Source organism: Chamaea fasciata, unplaced genomic scaffold (assembly GCF_029207755.1).
Source record: "Chamaea fasciata isolate MVZ Bird 193981 ecotype frontalis unplaced genomic scaffold, bChaFas1.0.hap1 SCAF_6, whole genome shotgun sequence".
NCBI lineage: Eukaryota > Metazoa > Chordata > Aves > Passeriformes > Sylviidae > Chamaea > Chamaea fasciata.
In genome coordinates, this window is record NW_027094091.1 from 26,890,849 (window position 1) to 26,910,696 (window position 19,848).

Genomic DNA, 19,848 nt, shown 5'->3' on the forward strand with positions numbered 1-19,848 from the left:
GCTCTGGGTTGTAAAAGAAGAGCCAGATGGAGAAAGCAAATTTAGTTAAGTCCTTGTGTTTTGAAACTGTAAAGCTACATTGAGACACTCATTGATTTCAGTGTCAGCCCAACCAAGACAGCAAGTTCAAAGTAGCATTTTGGAAATGCCATCACCTCTATTTACATCATCGGGCTTCAGTCCTCACTTACACACACTGCTCTGCAATAAGTCCATTTCAGCAGAACTTCTGGCATGCAAGTGATGAGCTAGCTTTGGATTTTTTCTCCTTCTGTGCTGCATCACTTGCACTGCATAGTCTGGCAACACAACACAAGATGGGGAGAGAGTTGCCTTTTCAGTCAGAAAAAGGAGGGAACTTGGCAAAAGTGGCTTGTGGATCTTGGGATATTAGGAGTCAGATCAATAAAGCACACCATGGTAAGTCTTAAAAGAGTTACAGAGGGTTACTCTATTAGATGAATAATGCAGGATATAAATGTGATAAAAATGAGTAAGGAGGCTGAAACCAAGGGAACTATTTGATATCCAAGAATCTGTTATTGATGGGAGACAGACACATAAACACATGGCAATTATTGCTAATTGAAGAATCAGACAAGATGCCTTGTCTCCACTGGAACATTGTTAGCTGAATTTCTGAAGGTGTCTGTATGTGTCTTTGAAGCAGGTAGTCTTCCAATCCTGCTTCTGAAACCTTCATGTTTGAGTATAAAATCCTTTTGCTCTGCAAAGAGGTGCTGTCTGCTCCACCCATTGCAGGAGAAAAGCAGGACTAGATCAGAAACACTCCTTGGCATGTTGTAAGCATTTAGCTCCCATATGGCACTGCTACAGTTGTAATAACTAGACACATGTACGTGCTTTCATATCTCAGCATCAGGAACTGAATACCAGCGGATGAATAGAAGCTCTCCAGAACCTTTGAAAAGTACTCCCTGTCCTAGCACATCATTCTTTATTTTGCTCCTTGGTCAGTGTTTCAAATTAGGGGCTCTTCTGTGCAGTGTTTTTTAATATTTATTGGATTTAGGCCAAATCCAGTTGCTATTAGAAGTCACCAACAAAACATCCATTGGTTTCAATGGGAGCAGGGATTGTAGGATCTTCTCCTTTAGAAATGACCTAGCATGCTGCTTGAGGGTTTTATGTAGAAATGTCATTACATGGCACAAAAATTACATAGATGGTGATTGCTATTGTTGCCTCTATAAGAGAGATGCTTTAGGATTATAGGTCTGAAAGCTGAAATAATTGCATGTGATCTATGACTCTCTGCACTGTTGGGGAGAATAGATGCTCTGTGAATGGCACTGCTGGCCTGCAGTCTGTCATGGATTTATTTCTTTGGAAAATTTCAGCATGTGTTTTAAATAGCGTGTCTCTCAATCAAGGGAATTCTTGCTAAATAAGCAATAAGCACCATTGTGTTACATTGTATTCTGTAAGCTATATATACACGTATGTACCATGGCAAAACAAAAATATCACTCAGGGTTGTACTATTTGTAATAAGAGTAGCTTTAAGATGTACTTTTTCTCCCATAAAAGCTGCTTGCAGCTGAAAGGTCAGAACTTACTGCAGTAAGATGTTACATCTTCATTGATGCTTGTGAGGGTGCTGCCTCTGTGCAGGGGTGTTTCTGTGGACTCTGTCCTAGAGGCTACAGTGAGAAGCAGAGCTGCCTTCAGGCTGTCGGAAAGGGGATGCACGAGGACTTGGCTCCTCACAGTGCCAGTGGAGAGGAGAGGTCATGGTGTCTCATCTGCCTGTGATCAGACTATGGTCACACACACCTTGTGGCAGTAGGTGGCATGAGTCTCACTCGGCTGTGGCTGTGAATTGGGATCCCGGGACCATTCCTCTTTGCGGCACTACGTGGAGCGATGGGAAGCTGCACTTGGGTGCTGCAGAAGAGGGTTCCTCCTAAGTCTTATACAGTTGTCAGTCCATTAACTGTCTCTCTCTTGCTTTCTCCTTTCTGTTTCAGTTGTTGGTAGCTATGGCTACTCCCCCACAGACGTTCCTGATCCTGGGATGTTTTCTCACAGGTAACGTTCCTCAATCCTCTAAGCATCTCCACCCCTAATTCTTCACAGATCTGTATTTAAACTCGCTTTCATTCTGCCCACAATAACAAATGCCACATGGTTGCCAGCTGGTCACAGACCTGGTTTTTCTGCTTCTCCTTCCGGCAGGCTGTGACAAGACCTACTGAGAAGGCAGTATTTTCGCTGGCCCGTACCGGCCACTTTGGCTCCCCTGTGCTGCTATAACCTCCCACCCGACTTGTCTGAGTGTGCAGGGGGAGTGAGCCTGCCCACCTCCAGCTGCCCCACGCCCGCCCCGCTGGGCATTCCCCGGCAGCGGTGCCGGGCAGGCTGCCCGTGCGGGCTCCGCGCACCCCGCCCCGCCGCACCGCTCTCACCAGGGCTGCCTCCCAACATCTGCCAAACGAGGGGCGATGGGACGGCTTTCTATATTTGCCACAGGGTGCCAAATATAGAAAGGGCCAGGTAACACTGGGCAGGAGTGGAAAAGAATTTCAAAGACGATCTGGATTCCTGGTGCTGGTTTATTGCAGAGTGTGCCAATTTCACTCAGTGAGCCTAGGTGCTTGTTTATTGTACAGGTCATTTGGTAGACTGAAACCACAAACATATTTCCTTGGTGTTTTCCTCATATTGTAGGGTTTGGATCCTCTAATTTTACTTCTGAGGGTTGGACCTGCACCAACCCACCTGCAAATTATCTAGACTTGCAAATCTGAGCCTATAACTGGAGATTGCATCTGGAAACCAGTGCCATCTACAACATCTAGTTCAGTGAATGGCAGTTTTATTTGGCTACAAGCCCTCTGTACATTTTGGCTAGCAGTAGACCTGCTGTAAAAGCTCCTGCTCTGGCCTTTTGCAGAAACTGAAGTCAGAAGTAAAATGCAGGTTTTAATCTTGGGAAGCAGTTTCCAAATTTCAGCTGTGAGCTTACTTGAAGGCTATCAGGACTGCTGATTTCCTGACCATGGCTGTCAGAACGTGGGAGATATCTGTGACCCAGGGCAGCCAGGGTGTGGAATTCACTGGTCTGCAGTAGAGCTGTGTACACCTTTGGGGCTGGAAAACTGTGGTGTGGATTGGGAGCTATCTCTAACTTCACCTCTGTCTTTCACCTCTTGATTTCACAAACAGAAGTCAGCAAGCAAACACTTAACATTTCAAAGGAAAGTAATTTGCTATTCCTTGGGCAAAGCTGTGGCTTTTAACAAGGGCAAATTTCCTGGGACATCAGCAGGTCTGAAGTAGTCAGAAAAAAAAATCTGCTCTGGATCCTTTCTTCTTCCTTTCACATGCCTGTGCTGAGGCTGTTTTGTGTATTCACATGGTATTTGTTTGTGTCTTTTTGCAGGACCATTCCTAACATTTTGCCAGCTTCCTCTGCCAACTATTGTTCCCAATAGGAATGAAATGGTGGTACAGCTGAATTCCAATTTCACACTCAAATGCTCTGGAGACAGCGAAGTGAGCTGGCAGTACCCAGTGACCGAGGGAAACCACAGGATAGACATTAGACATGAGGAAAACAACAGTGGCCTCTTCGTGACAGTGCTCGAAGTAGGAAATGCCTCGGCTGCTCACACGGGCTTGTATGTTTGCTACTATAATCACACACAAGTGGAGGATGGGGAAGTGGAAGGGAAGGACATCTACATCTATGTGCCTGGTAAGTGGGGGATGCCACAGCCGTACCTGGAGGTTTGGATGGAAGAGGTGAACCATGGCTGTTTAGAAGAGGTGAATTGCTGCTGGAAATTTACTGTCAGAGGAAGAGAAATAACCCAAGGGCCATTTCCTCATGTGTAAATCAAGACCAGTCCCTGGGAATCTGTGGATATATTCTTCTTTCTTTCTATGGGTTTTCACTTTTTGATGAGTTATAGTTGAACTCACATGAAGAGATGAACTCAGAACTTTAGAGCTGAGGTCTTCTGACCACCAGGGGCTGGAGAGGACACCTTGGTGGCCAGGTCAGCTCATCTGTGGGAGTATGTGTAGCCTTCAGGTCTGCCTGGCTCTCAGGTGGTAATTAACAGAAATGTCAGTCTTTTCAGGGGGCACTTGTGTGGATATTTTGGGATGTGTACTGACCGAACCAGTGCCATGTATGATACTAATGCTGCTGCCAGATGAGGAAGGCCATATCTTGTTCTCAACCTGAATTAGGCTTGTACTAAGAACTGGGAAAAGTTCATGTGTGCACTGGGAAGCATAAAGTAATGTATATGTCTTCGAGGTAGCTGTCAGAAGGAGGGGAAAGAAGTGTTCTTGATGGCCAGTCTGATGCAAGATTAAACACATGGGGGCTACTGTGGAGTGCCCTGTAATTTCCAAGGCAAACACAGCCTTTCCCAGGCCCTGTGTTGCATTTCTTTTTAGCGGTGGGAAACTGTTGGACTCAGAAGAAATGGCATCCCTTCTTTTTGGAAGTGCCTATTTCCAGCTTTGTCCTCCCACCCCCTTGTTCTGACTGGAAATCTGCTTAAAGGCTTTCCACAATATCTATGGGATGAAAATCTTTATTGTCATGGCTGAGATAGGCACCAAAGGCTGAGCCACGACTGACTGCTTTTGTAAAGCCCTGTCTGGATGTTTCCTTGGCATTGGCAGGGCTTCAGGGGGTGAGGGTCACAACTGCAGGGCCAGAAGAGATCAAGCCACTGGATTTGAAGTAAACATTTTGAACAGGGAACAAAAGAAAGGAGATTGCAAATCATCCTGCAAAACTGCAGCATGTTCTGAAGGAGATGATGTCTGCAATGACAAGGAAGATTCTGGAAGGGCAAAAAGCCAGGAAACAATAACAGGACTTGTTTTAAAGGCTATTTTCCAGTGGCATTATGTTTTTGCTGTTGACAGTGTGTGATTCAAGGACAATGAAGACTTCCAAGACTTTCTCTCCATTTGCCACAACAAATGTAAATTGTTTGCATTTGTTCTTGAAACAAGATGTTTCAGCAGAGGCTGCTAGCTTTGGCATATACATCTCAATATCCAAGCAGCTCTAACCAAATTACCAGAAGACGTTGTTTATGTTAAGCAGTCTTGCAACTCACCCAGTGGAGGAATATAAAGACAAGAGATGGAAGATTTCTTCAAGCGGACTTTTTGGTTTGGTTTTCGAAAGCCTCTAGACATCAGCCTACCAGATTTGCAGGGCAGAGACACCCTGTAATTTTTTCCACTTGCTAACCATCAAGATGTCATAAATGCAGAAACATATCCTTTTCTCCAAATTATAGAGAATGTCTCTGTTTCCACTATGAACTCTGTCTTTACAACTGTTTTTCCTGCAATGAATTAGGAGGGCAATGGGTGGCAGCAACCCACTTTAGCCAGGAAGGATTACATTGGGACTTCACATAATATCCTATTTTCACTAACAGCACATAGAAAACCAAACTAGGTGAATCTCATTTCTGTTTTAAATTACAGTGGGAAAATGAATACATGGAGTTGGCAGCATTTTTGGGACGGAGTGCTGTGTTTGGAATATTGCTACAAAGAGTCTGCCAGTGCAGCAGAAAGTCTATTGTTGGAGGGATTTGGATGGCTATTTATTAAATTTTATTATAAAGCTTTGCACAGAAGCTTCAGGCTAGCAGGGATTATTTGTTTATTCTGAATGGCCAAATGGAGACGATTTCAGGGCTATGCTTTTTATGCATAATGTTATGCAATTATGTTTTAAACTCAGCCTTTGGATTGGCTGGGTAGGAAAGTTGGCAAGTCTTTTGTTGACTTTAAAAGAAATAAAACTACCAGGTCCTTGTTTGCTTTTTTTCCTAGTTGAATGCCATATTTTGAAAACCACATGCTGTGACCATAATTAACTATGTCTCATAAATGTAATGTTGGACATGTTAGAAATACATGAAGATAAGTACCTTGAACTATTTTTGATGAAATGTGGCTTTAGTGGTGTTCAACATAAACAGCATGAAACTTACTTCTTTTTTTTTTTTTTTACTTGGAAAGTGTTTGGATTTTTTATTTTATTTTTATTTTCTCCTCTGCTTATATATTGGTTAGGAGACAGCTACTAATAAAAAAGGGGAAAAACATCTAACTTAAAATCATGTGAGTTGTGATTAATAACACATAAAATTTTGAGGGGAGGATCTTTTGTCTTTTTCATTTTGCATCCTGAATTGTCACAAAGGAACCAAAGCCCTCTCCTGTTTCGTGCTTAGGAAAAATGTTTTGTTACATGTCACATCAAATAGCTAAAATGGCATACCACATGAAACTAGCAAACCTCACCTGCAATTTCTGAAACATTGTGAGAATGAACTGTGCAGGTTTCACTTATGACCTATAAGTAGTCATTGATATGCAATTCTTGTACTTGCTACAAACAAGACAGTGTAAAATTACCTCTTGTTTTTTACAGACCCAGACATGCCTTTTGTTCCTTCTATACCAGAAGACCAGTTCATCCTAGTAGAAGAAGGTGATCCTGCAGTTATCCCTTGTCGGACAAGTGACCCAGATGCTCAAGTGACTTTAGTTAACAGTTTAGACAAGTCTGTGTATGCTCTATATGACACCAAACAAGGCTTCATAGGGAATTTTCCTGCAGGCTCATACACATGCAAAACAATGGTTAAAGGCGTGGAGTTCAAGTCTGATGAGTTCCTCATCTATATTATAAGAGGTATTTATTTCTGTCCATTGGAAAAAAAAAAGAAAAAAAAGAAAAGGTGATTGTGTTCTTTCTTCACACTGTAAGAGCGCCAGCATCATGGAGTTATATCAGATATTTCTCCAATGATGAGCTCCTTGTTTGTCTGGCATTACTACCAGTTACTTAGTTGCAAGTTTACTTAAAATTTTGATGAAAATAACGTGTCTCTCTAACTATCTTCTCTCCAAAATTATTGCAAGAAAAATGTTTTCTAGTCTATGTATTTTCATCCTATTTGCTGAAACACAGCTTAAAAGACTGGTGTTTCCCAGTGGCTTTGAACTGTAGAACTCTGGGTAGCCTGAAAACCATAATGATTTAATTATTTTGAAAACATTTTTCCTGACCATCAAGGAATTCTCAAAGACAGCCACTGATTAGCAAAATGGGAAATTGCTTTTATACCCAATGCCTTTTTACGGGGAGATTTGAGACAGAAACCTCTAATTGAATTTTTATTTGTGGATCATTTCTTTGTGGGATTAAACTCAATGCCTGTGCAGTTCATGCTTTAAATAGAAATTGTTTATATTAGTATAGATCAGCAGTACTTCTTACTGAATTTTTAAGGTGATTCCTCAGTAGAGGAAGTGAAATGGAAATCTTCCTCTGAGGCTGCACCATGTGAAAATTGCAATCTTTTAAAAACTAAATGAGATCTCTCTCTCTCTCTCTCTTCTCTTAGCTACTTCACAGCTGCCTGTTGAAATTGAAGCTCTTAAAACTGTCTACAAAACAGGCGAGACCATCGTAGTAACTTGTGTGGTCTTTGACAATGAGGTGGTTAATTTACAGTGGAATTATCCTGGGAAAGTGGTAAATATCTTTTTTTTTTTCTCCCCTCAGTGTTTGTAGTTACCTATTAGGCAAGCAAGTGGGGTTGTAAAATATTCTTTTCTTACCTGAATGAGGACAGCTGAGAAGAGAAAATGAAGTAAGTTCTTTTAATTTTAGATTACCATAAGAGAAAGTCATTCCCAAAAGGTAAATTTGCTGTTAGTAACTAAGCAAAGCATGAGAAAAAGGTGAGGTCTGGCTGAGAAAGGAATGCTGTCTCTCAGGTCTTGTGCTGCTGCTGCAAAAAAGAAATGTTGTGGTAATAGAAAGATCTAGCTGTGTTGGACATCTGAGTAGAGCTCTGCTGCTGAAGATCTGAACCTCTAAAACAGTTCTCTTAAAACCTGGTTCTTCAGGATAATAAAGGACAGTGAAGAATCAAGTCTATAATCTTAAGTGTTCTTCATTATGCAGATGCAAACTGAAATGATTCTCACTGAATTTACTAATGAGAAACATCTAGTAAGAAAATCTTGAAACTTTTGTAGAAACCTGAAATTTTTCAAACTGCTTTAACGTCCTTTTGCAGTGAAAACTTTTATTCGGTGAAACTTGGCTAGGGCCAGTCACAGGCAATTTCAGAGTATCCCATGTAAAAAGTCTGGTTGCTGAAGGAATGATGTAATTGAAGTGTACCTACCTGTTACTCCAAATCCCACCTTTTGTTTAAGTAAGTTAAGAGTCCAAGAGGAAAAGTTATTTGAGCAAGTTTTGTTTTGTTTCCATCTTACACATCAGTAGAGTGTGTGCTACATGCCACCTTTAAAAACTAGCCCCAGCATATTTTTTGCCAGCCCCTCATGATAACATGGTCTGTCATTTTCACCATCTCTTTACTCTCAGGAGTTTTCTCCTAGTCAGCAAATTATTCTTGTTTTGAGAGGAGGCAAAACATAGCATCTATTAACTGGTTGCTTTATGTCTGGTGAAGGGGATAAAAATTAATCTAACTTCATGGACACTGAACAAAGGCGACTCAAGTAGCTTTTACATCTGAGGAAAAGGTAGTGCATAAAGAGTGAGTTGTTCCGTCAAGTTGCTTACCCAAATTTTAATAGGTATTTATTTCTTGTAAACAAAATACGAGGTCTAAACCTTCTGTGCCTGCCCCCCAATGGGTGCATTTTTATAGGTACAGCTTTTCTGTTGTGGCTGAAAAAGGCATTCTTCCCTGAGTAAACAAGTCTTCTGCCATACAGGATTTAGATGTTTGTTCTCACTTCAGGGGTATCAAAGATCCTCGGTGATGTGCTTTCAGCTCAGTTACTTAAGCAAGGTTTTTTTTCCTTCTCCAAACTACAGAAAGAAAAAGGTCTGATAAAACTTGATGATATCAAAGTCCCATCGCAGAAGCTGGTTTACACCTTGACCATTCCTGAGGCATCAGTGAAAGACACAGGGGATTATGAATGTACTGCTCGGCATGCAACCAAGGAGGTTAAGGAAAATAAGAAAGTAGTCATTACAGTTCATGGTATAGTCTGATTTTAGTGTCCAAAATTATAACCACAATGGAAAACACCATTCTTGAAATATGTTGCATAGTGTTGCTTACTAAAGGCTTTTTCATTCACAGACAAAGGCTTTGTTCACCTGGAGCCTCAGTTTAGCCCTCTGGAAGCTGTCAACCTGCATGAAGTCAAAAACTTTGTTGTGGATGTGCAGGCTTACCCAGCACCAAAAATGTACTGGTTGAAGGATAATGTGACTCTGATTGAAAATCTTACGGAGATTGTTACTAGTTCCAACAGAGTCCAGGAAACGAGGTAAAAAACCTTCTGACCCTTACTTTGCCATGCTGACTTGACTTCCTCCTCCAGAAACCTGGGTACTGCTCCCACTCATTCTTTACACCTCAGTTTGCAGCTTCTTCCTGAGTGGCATTTAAAAATAGTTTATTTTATTCTTATTTATAGTTTTCTATTCTAAAGGGCAATGCCTATTTTACTTCTTCTTACTACCTTCATTACATCAACTAGAAGATTCCTGAGCAAAAAACCTCTTTGCTCCCTTTAACATGTCTTCACACCAATAATTTCTGGTTATTTCCAGTAAAATCAGGGCTTTGTCAGGTTCTTGCAGGAAGTAACTAAGGCTACTTCTTTCTCAGTTGTATGTTGATTGTTATTTACCACTTGAGTAATGACTTAGTTAAAGGCATGCTAGAAATGCTAAATGTCACTGTGTTATAATTGCAACACACCCAGATTACGTGTTGCACCAGAATTATTTTTTTATGCCTGCTTTAAAAATATAAACAAAACCTTGCATTTCTGCAGGTTTCAGAGTATTTTAAAATTGATACGGGCCAAGGAGGAAGACAGTGGATACTATACTTTGGTTGCTGAAAATGAAGATGAGATTAAAAGATACACCTTCTCATTGCTGATACAAGGTAAGCAGCCCCAAAGCCTTGCCCACCAGAACTCATGGCACACAGCAAAGACTTGATCCACTTACACAGCATTGCCTGGACCATGGATATATGAAAGGCATGAACCAGGGCGAGCGGCAGAGTGCGTGCGTGTTATTCTCTGGAGCTTTTCTAGCCTGATGTTGGCTTTCACTTCTGCACTGGCCTTGAGCCAAGAAGAAACTTTATCCACACAGCTAAGTTATTCCAGCTGGCAGTAGGACGATAGCTCATTTAACATGACATGAAGACGTGGCACAACTGCAGCCCTTCCTTTTCATTGCTCTAGCTTAGAATCCACTCTGTGCTACAGGAGATAAAGCACCTCCTAATTGAGTCTTTGTCTGTAGCTCTTGCTAAGGTGTTGGCCAAACAACACCTGTCCTGCCTTGAAATTTGAAGCTGCTTTTTTTTTGTACTGAGAAATATTTTAACAAACTCCTGACTCCTTCCCAGTTCCAGCTCTGATCTCAGCTCTTGTGGATGATCACCATGGCTCTGCAGGTGGGCAGACAGTGAGATGCTTGGCAGAGGGGACCCCGCTTCCTGATGTGGAATGGCTGGTTTGCAAGGACATTAAAAAGTAAGAGGAGTGGGTGGTTTCTTACCTGAAATATGACTTGCATTCTCAGTGATCTTAACATAATTAGTTATTGTACCATGTTTTCCTCATCAAGACCCAGTAAGTTTCAGATAATTCTTATTTCTCTTTAGAGGCAAGTTGCTCATATTTCAAGAGAGGTTGTCAGTGCCCTTCTTTTTACATCCTATAGGACACAAAACAATGCATCAATTCAGGTTTCTCTTATAAAAGCTTTCTGTTCAGTAAGCCTACTCCAAGGACTTCACAGTCCAGGCTTGAGTAAGGATTTTGAGAAGTACCTGTCCCTTCATTCAGCGAGTATTTTTATTTTGAAGGCAGAAAGGTGCAGATTTTTCAGAGATGCAGTCTAAAGACTGTTCTGGTCCTTAAATGTGTTATTGTCAGAAGAAATTTGCAGGGAAAGGTAATTCTTGTTCTGTTCACTCTTACTTATCCATACCTACACCCAACGCCCATTTCCCCCATTATTCTTCTCTGCAGGTGCAGCAATGATACCTCATGGACCCTTTTGACTAATAACATCTCTGATATACACATGGAAGCCCACCTGGATGAGAAAAATATGGTGGAAAGCCAGGTGACCTTCCAGAAGGTAGAGGAAACCCTGGCTGTGCGATGTGTGGCAAGAAATGACCTTGGTGCTGTTACTCGAGAATTGAAACTTGTGGCTCCCAGTGAGTTTGCTTTGTCCTACTATGCAATTACTACAGCCAGTTTGACCAGTTGGAGTTTGCTCCAACTCACCCCAGTTCAGTCCTAATGGATAAAAATATGATTGCTGTAGATAATAAATTAAAGTGGATTTTTTTTCCATCTGCTTTTTGCTTATTATGTAGCTCCATAGTTCATTTTACTATTTTATCAGAACTGGCTACGGGACATTCTTCTAGACAATCTGCATTTGGTTTTGAAACAAGATAGCAGAGCAGCTCTGGGCTTGGAAGACTTTATAGTCACTAACCTCAGGAACTGCTCCTGCCACTTTAGCAGGATACAGGAACTTCAATGATAGGGGAGGCGGGTGTCTTATGTGTGTGATGTTCATCATGGCTCATGAGAAAAATATGGTCTATCTTTTTACTCCACAGCCTTGAGATCAGAGCTAACGGTGGCTGCTGCTGTCTTAGTGCTGTTGGTGATTGTGATAATTTCACTGATTGTCCTGGTCATCATATGGAAACAGGTATGTAGAAAAGTATTTCAACTTGGGTGCTGAGCCCTACTGGGTTTTGATATGCTCTAAAGTCAGGTCCAGGACTAATGGTTGGTTTTGCATTCCATGTGATCTGCAGAAGCCAAGGTATGAGATTAGATGGAGAGTCATTGAGTCTATCAGCCCTGATGGCCACGAGTACATTTATGTCGACCCAATGCAATTGCCTTATGACTCCAGATGGGAGTTTCCTCGAGATGGGTTAGTGCTTGGTAAGTTTTCTGTAAGGGACTAGCCTCACCCTTCTTTGGGGAGAAAGACATTTCATGACCATTCTGAGGTCTCTGCAGGATTTGCAATGGAAGTTATGGCCACGAAATCCAGAGTTTCTCTGTCTGTTCTCCTCAGTTCTCCTTCCTAATCCTCTTCTACATTGGCATCAGCCTTGAAGTCCTTGTGTTAGTGTCTCCTGTTCTTCCATTCCAGTTCTCCTCCACATGCCCTCTGTGCAGTGTCCAGCCCTATGTGGCTTAGGGGACTCTCTGTGTTAAACACCCTTTTCAACCCTCTCTTCTGTTAAGGCATCCACAAGAAGGATGCCAGTATTTCTTATCTGCAAGAAATTAATATAGTTATGAGCAGAGGCCGAGAAAATCTGCAACTAGTTATGTAGATTTATTAAAAATATATTTTTAATTATTAGTCCATGCCATGCACATATCAGTGCTGAGTAATTACATATTATTGTGGCTACTGTCCTTCTTTCTTCTTCCTTCCCCTTCTGCTTTCTTGCTTTGGTATTCCTCATTGGAATTCATAAAAAATTCAGTCATAATTATTTCCTCAAGGCTGGCCCAATCTCTCATATCAATTGAAAGTGTAATGACTATAGAAATTTTAATGTTCTATCCAGATAATGCTTTAAACATACAAGGTTTCTCTCTTGGGGATATCTGTGGACCAAATTGTATTGCAAAACATAGGAGAAGAAGATAAATTGTGTCTTTTGTTTGATATATTTCAAGAAACATACTCCCCTGGTGTAGTTCTTCACCATCACAGAGAAAGAGTTAATTCTTGAAAGATGCACGAGAAAAATTTCTGGTTCAGGAACAATATCCTTTAATTAAATTCATGTTGCTAATTGAAGACTGGAGGAGGGTGAATGTTTCATGGAATTATTTTATTACGACCCAGACTTTAATTATATGCCTAAATAGGATTTGTCAGATCTGACTTTTTAAAGACCACCACTGTGACTTTGTCTCCCTCTGACTCACGAGCACCAACCTGCTTCAATGCCTTCTTGTTTACAAGTATATTCAGAATAGTCACTAACTTTAAAACCCAATGCTCCATATCCTTTTGGCAATCTGGCTTGCACAGCTGCTCTACTTGACACACCTACCTGCCAGCACTTTTGCCTTATTAAATGCTTGCTGGTGAGGGGGGCCCTCTTTTGTTTCTGGGGCTGACAATTTCAGTTTTTGGATTTATCTAAGTGGGAGATGACAGCAAAGCAATTACACCTTTAGTTCAGGGAGGATCTGAAGCAGGTTACAAACCCATTTTGGCTCCACCAGATGAGTATTTCTCATCCTAGCTGTATAAGCCAGCTGGCATTTATTTGTTTTTTTCTGGCCAGTAGTGTCTGGAGTGCAGTGCTGTGTTAAACGCCAACTCTGAACATTAGCTGGATGGAGTTTCAATTGATAAATTTGGGTTGTACTGCAAATTTCCCTTTGCAATCACTGATCCACTGCAGTACATGCAGTGCACTGCTGTTAATGGGCTCGCAAACCAGTGCAGGTCCAGGAGACGTGAATCAGAAGGAACAATGCAGTAATGCCATGAGCTGTTTGAAAACAACTGCCTTCAGGCTCTGCTGAGAATTAGTGAGGTTCCAGTAGGACCTGGACCTCCTCATCTGGCTGACAGAGCTGAGAGCAATGCCTTTTGAGGGATGGGGTCCAAGTGCTGCTGCTCAGGATACCAGAGTGGCTGTACAGAGACAGCAGAATTGCTCTCAGCACTTCCCAGCAAGCCACTTACTTGTCCTGGTGACCTTAATAAGATGAAATGCTGGTCTGACACAGAATCTGACCCGTGCCTATTTGAAAAGGCAAGTTAAGATTCAAGTCACACAACAGTCAGAGATGTGGTACCTAATTTCATGAATCTAGAAACCGGGTGTAGATTATAAACCTTGACACTTGTTTGGCCTATAGTATAGACCAAGAGACTTATGGTTTCACTTGGGGTGAATATATTATCCCAGGCCAATTTTAGCAAAAGAAGCATCCAGCTGAGATGGTTGCATCTGGAACAAATTCACACACTTGACCCTTGTGTCCTCTGAGCAGAAAAGCAGCATCTCTCTGGCAGGAACAGCAGATAAGCTCTGTGGATGGGTACAGAGGCTGAATTAGCTGCTGTACCTCCACTAGTTTGAGGAGTCTTGAGCAGCTGCTGGGTCTGCACAGTCCCTCTGTGGTGGTGAAGCAGCACTGCTCCTTCCATGAGCACATCACAGCAGTGCCTTTATACTGAAAAGTAAATTCACACTATAATTTTGAGCTTCTATGAAGCACTCATCAAGAATATGATGGCATTACAGATGCTTCCAGTTCTTGGGCAGTTAGCTCCCACCTGGCTCCAAATTTCAAATGCAAAAAGACTTGGGGCTTGGGCTACATCTGTGGAGAGGGTTGAAAAGGGGAAATAGCATTGATGGCTCCCTGCCATTCTGGAAGTGCTCTCACTGTCTCCACATGCACCCCAGCCCAGCAGAGGTGATGGAGAGGGAGATGTGTGCCTCGTGCTCAGCTGGTGGTTTTGGGAAGGAATTGGCTTGTGAAGACAAGAAGATCAAGGAGCATCAGCAAATGCCATCACATTCTGAAGGGTTGCATCCTGCCATATGGCTCCCAGACCTTCAGTCTGAAAAGTTTCAGGGGCCAAATTTCAAACTCAGGTTGTTTGAATTAGTCTGAAATTTAGTGTGAAGCTTTCTCACATCCTGATTGGGAAGGGTAACTTTTGGAGCACAGGAATCTTGAAAAGAAACGACATAGCTTCTGGGGGCATGACGAACTATGCTGTCATATTTTGGAGAGGTTCACCAGTGTTAACTCAGCTAGTTAAACCAGTTTAACCAGTGTTAAATCAGTTAAATGGTTAAAGCATTCTTTAACCATTTCTTGTGCTTGTTAATGATGTAGATATTGTTTGGCTGGAAATTTTCTTTCAAAAGCATGCGTACAATAAAAGTGGAGGCAGCAGCTGAAGGATAACAGAAACATATGGCATTGCATGCCAGATAACACCTTCAGAAGTGTAAAAGGTGACAAGTTCAAACTGCAAACGAACGTCAAAGACAAAATGCTGTATATCTCCATAGAAAAACTCACTACTTGTTCTTTTTGTGCTCAAAGTTAAAAAGTAACATAAAATCAAAGCGACAGCTTGTCAGGCATGTGATTATATTCCGGCATCTGGACCTCATGTACAGGTTCATTCACAAAGTGTTCCCTTGATGAACTTGGTTTACAATGCAGAAGCTATGAAATACAGTATTTTGGAGTATGTTTGTGCAGGTCATGTTTCTCTAAAATCTTACCTACTCTGTACAAAATTCTTCTGGAGACTGGATCCATACTAGAAGACAGGATATATTAATCCCAAATTTTTTTCTAAACTGATTTGTGGGAAGAGTAAAGGGTCTATGAACATTAGCTGTTTCATTACAGCACTTGGAAATTTGCAATACAATTTATTCCAGCAGATGAAACACACTTGTATATTAAGCTTCAGAAAAGTTTCCCCTCATATGTGATCAACATGTATTTCAGCTTCTTGCAGATCTGAAATGGTGCTGCCTGTCTGTTTCTGAATGTGCTTCACTGTGCTTTAGTCCATTTAACTGCTGGATGTATCCAGCATCGTATAACAGACTGAAACTACAGCTGAGGGACCCAATTCAGATTTGTAAGTCAGGAACACGCCTGTATTTTAATCAGGTGCTGACTGAGGCAAAGAGGTCAGCTTAAGCCCAGGACAACCCATGATGTGAGAGGATAAAGTGAAGATGGCAGAGCACAGTAAGGGACGAATTTGAATGAGCTGAGCTTCCAGGTGCAGGTGTGCTCTTGATGTTTGCTTGCATACTTTAAAGAATTGTACTTAATGATAGCATTTCATATCTGCTTTTTCTGCTTAAAAACAACAACAATAGCAATAATACCAGTAGTCTGGCTAAGGGAATGTGCCCTTTCCACACAAGAATCAACCTGTAGAGGAATGGAGACAGGAAAGGAGCTGAATTGCTGTTACTTTCTGAAATAAATAGTCCTCTCCCTCGTGTTCAGGTCGGATCCTTGGTTCGGGCGCATTTGGAAAAGTAGTTGAAGGGACTGCATATGGATTGAGTCGCTCTCAACCGGTGATGAAAGTAGCTGTGAAAATGCTGAAACGTAAGTTGTCATGGTTCCATTTCCCAAGCAAAGCAGGGCAGGTTCCCACGGGATTATTCAAACATTGCTTGTTATAAATTAATTCTTCGTATCTAGAGTTGAAATTGAATGGTGAAATGATGGGATTTTAAAATGATATGTAAGATTGCTTTATGGCATTTCAAGCCTGAAGATACCTAGGCTTTTGAAAACATCCAAAGTTCAGGTTTAGCTCAACAGCTACAATAAATCAACAAATATTGAGAAAGATGAAATAACCATGAATGCCTGTGAACAAAGAGAGCTATACAACAAGGGGGAAAAGGCAGGTCTTGTATAAGAATCTTAAGTTCACTGAAGATTTCCTGGTTCATGAGAACTGAGAATCTGATGCAGTGATTCTGTCGAAACCATGGTGAGCTTGCTTGTATTGAATGAGCAGCTTGTAGAGTGCTTCTGTGCCACATGTGCAATCCACTACACCCCTGGAGAGGGACAAATAGACTGGGTCAGTTTGTGAGTTCCTTATTAATCATTTGTGGCTCCTCTCCAAGCCTTAAGGAAGACACTTATCAAGTAAAGGGTATGGTGGCAGCAGTGCTCCAATGAGGCAAGCAAGGAGAAATTTTTTGTTAATATAAAAAAGGTGACTGCTACCACTGAGTGGCTAATGTCTTTTTTCTACAGCTACAGCTAGATCCAGTGAAAAGCAGGCACTCATGTCTGAACTGAAGATAATGACACATCTTGGTCCCCACCTGAATATTGTGAATCTGCTTGGAGCTTGTACAAAATCAGGTGGGTTTGGCTGACAAAATAAAGGTTTGCTGTGGAGTCATCATTCAGTATTTAACAAGCACATTGATGCCTAACGAGTTTTAGGGTTTTATGTTATCTTCATGTATTTGTAGCTTTGTAGACTGTTAAATGTCTAGGTATAACTTCTAGTACTTTTCCAGCTTTCTTTCCCACAGTGAACAAATGTTTATTGATGTGTTCCCTAAATTTTGTCTAGTCTTGCCTGTTAGTTTACTAAGGCCCTTTTATTTTGCACCATGTAATCATATACACAATAAAGGTACGGTAGGAGATTGGGGGTAGAGCTCCAGTGGGGCAGAACTCAGGGCAGAGGTTAGCTAACCAACTGCTCCTCTAATTGGACAATATTGGCTAGATATTCTAATTGCCCTATTTTATAAAACTGTACAAATTTAATTCTGAGCACAGGTTTTTTTGCCATATTGTGTACCTGAAGGCTTTTATGTTACCATTCCAACGTTGTTTGGAAAAGTTTGTGTTCTATTTCCAGGCATCAACACAGGTTTCAGTAAAGGATTTACCAATAAATAAATATTTACTATAATAAAATAAATAAATATAAACAAATATAGATTTTCAGAAAACTTCTTGGTATTTGGTAATAATTGCAGTCATAACTTAGCCGATAGAAATGTATTAACTTACAGTTCTATTTTCTACTACTTTTGGAGTCTTTTTGTATTTGTTTCTGTTTTTCAAAAACTCCACTCACCAATGCATAATTTTGCTTTATTTTAACAGGTCCTATTTACATCATTACTGAATACTGTTTTTATGGTGATTTGGTGAACTACCTGCATAAGAATAGGGACAATTTCCTGAACCGACACCCAGAAAAGCCTAAAAAAGATTTGGATATCTTTGGAATGAACCCTGCTGATGAAAGCACAAGAAGGTGGGGGGGGAAAAAGAAAAAAAGAAAAATATGACCTGAGACTTATTTTACCCTTATTGCATTACCCTGATTCATTGGTTTAAACTGCTCCCTAATTTTTCTCGTTAGACTTTTATTTATCAGGTTTCATAGGTCTGGGAAGGTTTCAACATTATTCAATCTCCCCAACATGTGTTCTAGATTTGTGTTTCCTGCATGTAGACGTGCCTGCAGTCTGAGGACCCCTGTGGTTTCTCCACAGATATCCTGACATCTCAAAGATTTTTAATAATAAATCACAGCCCAGTGTTTCTTCTTCTTAAAATAAACAAAACAAAACAAAAACAAACAAAAAACCCCCATCCTTTTGGCTCTACACACCAAAAACTTTAAAAATAAAGTGCATTTACCTGTCTCCTTGTTTCCATGCTTGGGGAGTTTCCACTGTGTAAAAGTCCTTCCCTTCAACAACCTGTCAGAGCTTGTTCTCCAAGCCCAAGTCTCTCCTTTCTCTACCAATGGCTTAGCCAGTGCTAATGGTTAATGTTCATCCCAGAACTTTTTCGAGATGATGGCTGATGAAGTTTGTCATCATACATTCAAAAATAATGTAATGCCATAAAATGAGCCAGGATTTAAAAGGTGAACAGAGATTCATCCAAAAAGTCACTCAGACAAATAGATCAACTGACTTGGTAGCTGAGTAAAGTCAGTAATATTCATCTGGGCATGGGTTTGCTCAGCAGGACTGGATTTGATGCAAACTGTCTGGGTGAATAAATTACACATATCATTTGGAATACCTTGAGCTAAAAGCCCTAGGTAGTGATATTTGAGTTCAGTGGGATTTTGGGAAATAAGGCATGGTTACATGCCTGATTGTTGGCAAAAGCCCAAGTTTGAAGCACTTGTGTTTGACTACAGTAATGCACAGTAACGTGCACATAGATGTTGGTTATGTTATACATATGGTATATAGTAATGATCTTTATATATATATATATGTATATATATATATATGTATATATTCTTCTTGTTAGGGAATATATACATATATATGTATATATATATGTATATATTCCCTAACAAGAAGCCAGCTGTTGAATTTCACATCAATACAATGGTACACCTGAAGTAAATGGTTAGATATGCACATACTGTGACAGGGAAGTGACTAGTTGATACACTTGTATTTTTTTCTAATTTCAGTTATGTGATACTATCATTTGAAAACACTGGAGAATACATGGACATGAAACAAGCTGATACCACTCAGTATGTGCCAATGCTGGAAAGGAAGGAGGGCTCTAAATACTCTGATATTCAGAGATCTGTGTATGACCGGCCTGCTTCATATAAGAAGAAATCCATGTCAGGTAATGTAGAACTGTCTCTTCTGCATATATCACTAATACAAATGACTCTTGTGTAAACACATTTCTTGTTTTTGTCCTCTAAATGCACACAAACTGTTTAGCTCTGTTCAGCAAGAGTGTGAGCATAAGCTGTAAGCTAAAACTTGTGTTCTTCCATTCTGCTCTGGGGGTTGGGGTGCATGCCGCTGGAGCAGAAGAGGTCCAGTTGTGTATTTGTTTCTGTGCTGAAGCACTGTGGTTGTGCTTTGCAATGGGGCTGTAGGCACTCTTTGGAGGCAGTGTTTTTATCAGTCTTGTAGTTTGAAGGATTTTTAGCAAAGCAATGACCAGTAATAATAGTAGTTTATATTGTACTGTTTTCACTTGTATTTCACATTAACTGACACCAAATGCAGAACACTCCCAAATATTTTCCTGGATTATGTAATGAAGATAATGAATGCATCCTATTCCCTGTCCCTGTTCTCAGAAACCAAATATGCTTTTGCTTAAAAACAGACACCGTCACTTCTGCCACCAGGCCTCAGAAGCCGAACCATATCCAGTCCCAGATTAACATGGCAGACTTATGTACTCATG

The 19,848-nt window shown here is 40.9% G+C and overlaps 1 protein-coding gene across 1 annotated transcript in view; it reads left to right on the forward strand.

Annotated features, from left to right (window-relative positions):
• The window catches only part of PDGFRA (platelet derived growth factor receptor alpha), a 34,958-nt gene that overhangs the window by 5,569 nt on the left and 9,541 nt on the right, over positions 1 to 19,848 (forward strand). Inside the window, exons 2-16 of the mRNA XM_066185748.1 lie at positions 1,992 to 2,052; positions 3,407 to 3,721; positions 6,449 to 6,712; positions 7,428 to 7,558; positions 8,882 to 9,053; positions 9,156 to 9,345; positions 9,859 to 9,974; positions 10,449 to 10,575; positions 11,077 to 11,270; positions 11,685 to 11,779; positions 11,889 to 12,021; positions 16,117 to 16,221; positions 16,888 to 16,998; positions 17,761 to 17,914; positions 19,103 to 19,269. Of these exons, the coding sequence (XP_066041845.1) occupies positions 2,004 to 2,052; positions 3,407 to 3,721; positions 6,449 to 6,712; positions 7,428 to 7,558; positions 8,882 to 9,053; positions 9,156 to 9,345; positions 9,859 to 9,974; positions 10,449 to 10,575; positions 11,077 to 11,270; positions 11,685 to 11,779; positions 11,889 to 12,021; positions 16,117 to 16,221; positions 16,888 to 16,998; positions 17,761 to 17,914; positions 19,103 to 19,269 (2,323 nt within the window). The 5' untranslated portion in view covers positions 1,992 to 2,003. The remainder of the gene's footprint in view (positions 1 to 1,991; positions 2,053 to 3,406; positions 3,722 to 6,448; positions 6,713 to 7,427; positions 7,559 to 8,881; positions 9,054 to 9,155; positions 9,346 to 9,858; positions 9,975 to 10,448; positions 10,576 to 11,076; positions 11,271 to 11,684; positions 11,780 to 11,888; positions 12,022 to 16,116; positions 16,222 to 16,887; positions 16,999 to 17,760; positions 17,915 to 19,102; positions 19,270 to 19,848) is intronic.